General features: G+C 42.6%; 1 protein-coding gene across 3 annotated transcripts; it reads right to left on the bottom strand.

Moving 5' to 3' along the window:
- Positions 1 to 2614: 2614 nt before the first annotated feature.
- LOC116260989 (flavonoid 3',5'-hydroxylase 1-like) lies at positions 2615 to 5622 on the bottom strand. 3 transcript variants are annotated; one of them, XR_007574214.1, is made up of 4 exons: positions 4676 to 5622; positions 4545 to 4597; positions 2993 to 3702; positions 2615 to 2845 (listed from the first exon to the last, which is right to left on the bottom strand). XR_007574214.1 is itself a non-coding variant. In XM_031639561.2 (3 exons), the coding sequence occupies exons 1-3, from the start codon at positions 5556 to 5558 to the stop codon at positions 3076 to 3078; spliced, it is 1563 nt and encodes a 520-aa protein (XP_031495421.1). In that variant the 5' UTR covers positions 5559 to 5622; the 3' UTR covers positions 2943 to 3075. The 3 variants fall into 3 exon arrangements, 1 of the variants encoding a protein (XP_031495421.1); XR_007574215.1 differs by having other exon boundaries at positions 2615 to 2832; XM_031639561.2 differs by lacking the exon at positions 2615 to 2845 and having other exon boundaries at positions 2943 to 3702.
- Between the last annotated feature and the right edge of the window lie 303 nt (positions 5623 to 5925).

Raw genomic sequence — 5925 nt, 5'->3', positions numbered from 1 at the left:
ACACCACCACCATTCCATCGTTCCTCTCATAGATTTCTTTTTGAGTTTAACGTCACATTAAGCCTATGTGCCTCTGACTTCCACGCTGGATTTACTTGTTCAAATTCCAACAACAGATGATCAGCAGTTTCTCTCTTATTCTCTATCACAGCACACATCTGTTCTCCATACTAGTTACAAACTGTTGAAGCTTATCAAAGGCAAATAGCCTGCTATCCAACGCACCACGGGTTAGCTTCACATTTTCAGAGCGCGTTTCAGAAAAATCGAAAGTTCAAGAAAATAAACCAAAAGAAAGCTGTCTGGTCCAATCCCCACTCTCAGACATGTTCGATAAGAAAAAGGCAGATGAAGCCGCGGCCCACCTTCCAGCAGGGCTGTCAAGAGGAGGTATTCTAGTCATTACACTCCTATGCAATAATTCTTTGAGTACCAGGCGGTGCATATTATATCCGAATTTCCAGTGATGTCAGACATTACAGTCATAAATTTACGTTGCAAATAGTGATACGAAAAGTTGGGAAGGATTTGCTCGGAGATGAAGCAATTCTTAACAGTTGATGATCTTATGTGACTACAAATGGTAACATCGGCACAGAACCATGTTGCTTTGAATCTGTTCGGGTTCATAGAAACCTAACAACAATGTCGATTTCTGATACTCATGTTGGGGTTATCTTTGCTTAAGTGGCTTTTTAATTATTGTTATTATTGCAGGTTACACAGCAATATTATTCTTCTTTAGCTAGTAAGACGCAAACGATGGAACAAACAAAGCTGTCGTTCTTTTCCGTGCTCCCGTGGTGTTGCTGCAGTATCAATAGCTCAATTAGGAGGTATTTCAGTGTTCAAAGGAATGACTAAATGAATTATACCTGTCACGATACTAATGTCCACAGCAAGGACATCAACGGTAGCTCGTGAAGCACAAATATGATTGACAATATATATATATATATATATATATATATATATATATATATATATATATATGTAGAGAGAGAGAGAGAGAGAGAGAGAATAAATGGTGTTGCGTGTGGGATGGTTAAGAATTAGTCACTAAATGTAGCAGAAATGATCGTCAATGCACTATAAACTATTGCCGCATCATATACAGATCAGGGCCGACGGATGTTAATTTAATGTGTTTTTTAATGACAAATTTTTAAATTCTTGATAACATTTAAACATACCACAGATATAACACAGGAAAGATTTTGAAAAAGGACTTATGATTCTCTTCCAAAAGTTTCAAAAAAACATGAAAAAAGACAAAGAAAGATGTCTGTTCCAACGGCCGGTCTTAAACATGTTCGACAAGAATCAAAAGTTGAAAAAAAAAAAAACATGAATATGACAAAAGAAAGATGTCTGGTCTCAACCCCCGGTCTTAACCATGTTCGTTAAGAAGAGGGGGCTGAAGCACGTGCCAGGTAGATGAAGCAATTCTTTAAAGTTGATGATGTATCTTACAAGTTTGGATTTGAATATGAATGAAGAAAAGTCCTATTACATCTGATTTCAGAATCAATTTTGAACTGAATCTGGCCGATGTTCAAAATGTAAGGGTGTTTCAACAAATGATATTTTTTCAAAGCTAAATCCAATTTGAATCTGACAAGATATTTTTGTATATTCGAATCCAAATATAATCGAATGTCATTTCTTAAATCTGAGTCTGAAGCTGGACTGAATCCTATTACAGAGATTCAGGAGAAAGCAAATTTGATGAGCACAAAATGGACTAGAGAAATCTGCATCCATTAGAAGGTTGAGTTGTAAATCTTCATGGATTTGACGAGTAAAAAAGAAATTGTATGTGAAATACTCTTAAAAAACGTTAGCAATTTCTGTTGCGTGCAGATAAGGTTTTTCACCGTTAAGTTTTTTAAACTTGTGTTTAAATACGCATCAGAAATTGAATGAACATTGATACGTAAGTTGTTAGTATTCGTTTATATATATATATATATATATATATATATATGACTATTTAGTTTTTTCTTTTAAATTACAAATCACGATTAAGCATGGGCATGGGGCCAAACTTTAGCCCAAGTCCGACCCAATACCTGCAACCCGAGCCCAAACACGTCTCGTCGGTTAAAAATAAAAAAATATATTTAAAATATAAAAATAATAAAAAAATATAATTAATAGTAACAAAATATATATTATTATAAAAAATAATATTATAAAAACATATCAAACGAATCAAATTCCGTCGAACCAACCCAAGCGGGCCCCATAACCTATCGAGCCAGCTCGAGATGCTTTTTTTGTGGCCGGCAGGCTGGGCACATCAATTTCGTTTTGCCAGTGCCAAAAAAAGCCACGTACGTACTTCTGATATATTTTTAGCTACCCACTTCATAATGAAGACTCCAGCATGCAATAAATTCCAACAGCAATAATTTCCAGCAGCATCAGTCACTCATACTGTCAACAATCATGCAAAGAAGTGGGAGAAAGATGCGTCCCATCACTAGTTATAATTCTATACTACAGCAACTAATTCTTCCACCCCCTACCGGATTCTGAATCGAATCAATGAGTCGGCTTTGGGAAATCATAAATCAGTCTGTACGAGCATGCAGTCGGTGGCGAAGCCAGAGAAAAAAAGAACAGTTGGAGATGCACCTATTTATAAACATTTATATCTGAAAAGGCAGCTATATTTGTTTGAAAGTAAACATTAAATAGCCAATGTAAAAATTAAAAAGCTAGTGTGGGCCGCATGTGACTATTCGTTGACAAAATTTTGTTTCCCAAAGTCACGATGCAACCATTTCTGATTCTTGGTTTTGAAACTGCATCCCCGAAATAGTGTTCCTGCATAGAAATCCTGTTTCTTAAGAAGATCAGATGCACAATATTATAAGCAACAAGAAGATAACTATTGTATATGCTGAAAGAAAGATCAGAAACCGCAAGCAAAATAGTAACAGTAGCTGCAGAAGAAACTAATTATAAGGCAACAAACCAATCCTACATGGTTGCAACCTGCAACGGATTAAAAGTACAAATGGGCACTGCAGCCTTGGCGAGCCGGAAACTGTCTGTGGCTGGCCCATCTCACGCGTAGACGTGAGGAGCCAACCTCGGCGTCGCCATGGCTTTGACCGGCACCGCCTTCTGCAGCGCAATTCCGAAGGTCTCCGCCATGTCGACCTTCCCGCCGTCCGGCATCTTCCAGTCAAAGGCATGCACGAGTGAGCCCAGAATGTACTCCACCATCACGATTCCCATTCGGGTGCCGGCACAGATCCTCCGGCCCGCGCCGAAGGGGATGAGCTCGAAGTCGTTTCCACGGGGCTCGATCTTGCTCAGTTCCGGGGTCAAGAACCGGTCCGGGTTGAACTCAAGAGGCTTGTCCCAAACGTTGGGGTCCCTGCCCATGCCCCAAATGTTGACCATGAGCCTAGTGTTCTTGGGGATGTAGAAGCCGTTCACCTCACAGGGCTGGGTGGCCACGCGGGGTAGGTTCAGAGGGGTGGAAGGGTGCTTTCTGAAGGTCTCCTTGCATATGGCCTGGAAGTAGGGGAGCCGGCGTATGTCCGATTCCTCCAGTCTCCTCTCCCTGCCGATCACGCTGTCCATTTCCGCCTGAGCTCGCCTGAGGATCGCCGGACTGTAGAGCAACTCAGCCATCGCCCACTCTATTATGCTGGAAGATGTGTCCGTCCCTGCCGCGAACAGGTTCTGCAACAGCAATTCAAAAAAGCCGACGTTCAACAACTTCGACCACAATGTCGGTGCCGTTTGACTGCTCACACCCTTATTTACGAAACATTAAATTGAAATAAAAAATGCTCTGACTCTTCCACCCACCCACCCATTACGTGGTGTTCCACCGTCACCATTATCTCTAATCTAGGTGACAGATTGATAAATACGAAACGACCTCCGTAGGGAACAAAAATCAGATCTCTTAAATTTATGTTAAGAAATGTCTTAACAAAATGTAAACCTTTAATAAACACTAATTTTATGTAAATCATAAAAGGATTGATCTTTCTACTGTTAAAATTTGGTTGCTATAAGAGAAGTTCATTTCTTTTATTATTAAAAAACATTATCAAAGAAAGAAAATGACTAAGGTAAGATTATAACCTAATATATATTTTTCATGAAATCACAATTTTAAGACCATATATATAAGATAAGATTGCAAAAAAAAAAAAAACTTTAATAATTAATTTTAGTGGGTCTCGTTTTTTGTTCCTTACTCATGTGGTCTATGATTTCTTCTACCAAGGCCCAAATGGTCTGCTACAAATATGATTTTTACTACCAAAGCTTGACGTTATTGAATGCGTCTCATGATAACAATTGTTATATTATCGTGCTCCCTCATTTTTACTACTCAGTTTAACCTTCTGCAACCACAGCAAGCAGTACCCGAACATGCTGATATATCTTCTCTTTCCATACTTCAACATGTTCGAACCTGCAACTAGGGGTAGCAGGAGAGTGCAGGCATTTAAAGATGTAGCTATTGCCTATCTTTTGCAGACGGAGAGCACGGCTGGCTTGCTATTTACCAGCAATAATGCCTTGATGTTGGTCATCGTGAGCTTCTCACCGTCGCCACCACCTTCAACAAAAAAACACAGTATACATGTCAAAGACTTATTGATTTGAAGGTTGAACTACAGCAAGTAGATGTTGGTACCTTTGACTTCATTGTCCGTTCGATACTGCATCACGGCGTCGAGCATGTCGGGCTTTCCCTTTCTCTCTTCTCGCGTGGCCTCGTGCTCCTCTATCATCCTCCTGATCAGGGCGTCCCACTTAAGGTGCACCCTCTTCATGGCGCCCTCGATACCCTGCAGGTCCATCCACGCGATGGAGGGGATGAAATCCCCCACGTTGAACAGCCCCGCCAACGTCATCAGCTCCACCACCATGACTTTAAACTCGCTCGACTCGCTCCCACCGCTCTCGAACACCCTCTTGCTCAGCATCACCATCCCCATCATGTTCGCGATCCCGTAAGACAGCAGCTCCGGCACGTCCACCGCCTCCCCCCGGCGGGCGTGGTCCTGCACCGTCCTGAACATGTGCACCATCTCCGCCCGCCGCACTGCGGCCCAGTCGTCGAGGGCCTTGCCGCCGAGCATGTGGAGGTTGCTCAGCTTGCGCAGCAGCTTCCACCTGGGCCCGTAGTCGGCGAAGACGAGGTCCTCCGCGTTGTACGCCATGTGGGTGGCGCCGGCGTTGGGAGGCCTGTTGGTGAAGGTGGTGTCGAGGGTCTTGAGGAAAGCCTTGGCGGCAGCGGGGCTGGAGGCCACGACCATGGCGCTGGTGCCCAGCTTCAGGTACATGACGGGGCCGTACACCTTGGCCAGCTCGAAAAGGGAGACATGGGGCATGCGTCCCAGTAATGGCAGGCAACCTATGAAGGGCCAACCCTTCGGTCCCGGAGGCAATGGCCGGCGGCCGGATACCGCCCGGAGGAGGTAGGAGAGAAAGAGGCGGGTTACCAGGAAGAGGACTATTCCTGCGATTACGTCGCGAAGGGAGAGAGATGTGGAAGACGCTAGCAGAGCACCCATCACTCTCTCTCGCGCCCTGTCTTTGATCTCTCAATTGTAAATAGACATAGCATGAAGCTGGTGGATGTGGAGGGTTGCATTTATAGACCACTTCTCTTGTTGTCATTTGCCTACCATGGCAAGCTACTTAGTCAGATTATAGTTCAATCTTTGAATTACAAATTACAAATCTATGTCTATCTCCACTAAGAGGAAGTACGATTAAGTGATCAAATTTGCTAAAGCCGAATCACACGCAAATTCGATCCAACCGTTACCAGATTAGCTAAGTAGGATTTCATAAAAAACTGCGACTTGTGTTTCCTGTCAATTGACATTCTCACTGAGATTACGCATAAGCGAATATATGTATAATATATCCTCGTGA

Source organism: Nymphaea colorata, chromosome 1 (genome assembly GCF_008831285.2).
Source record: "Nymphaea colorata isolate Beijing-Zhang1983 chromosome 1, ASM883128v2, whole genome shotgun sequence".
Lineage (NCBI taxonomy): Eukaryota > Viridiplantae > Streptophyta > Magnoliopsida > Nymphaeales > Nymphaeaceae > Nymphaea > Nymphaea colorata.
This window is presented reverse-complemented; position numbering and strand designations above follow the sequence as displayed.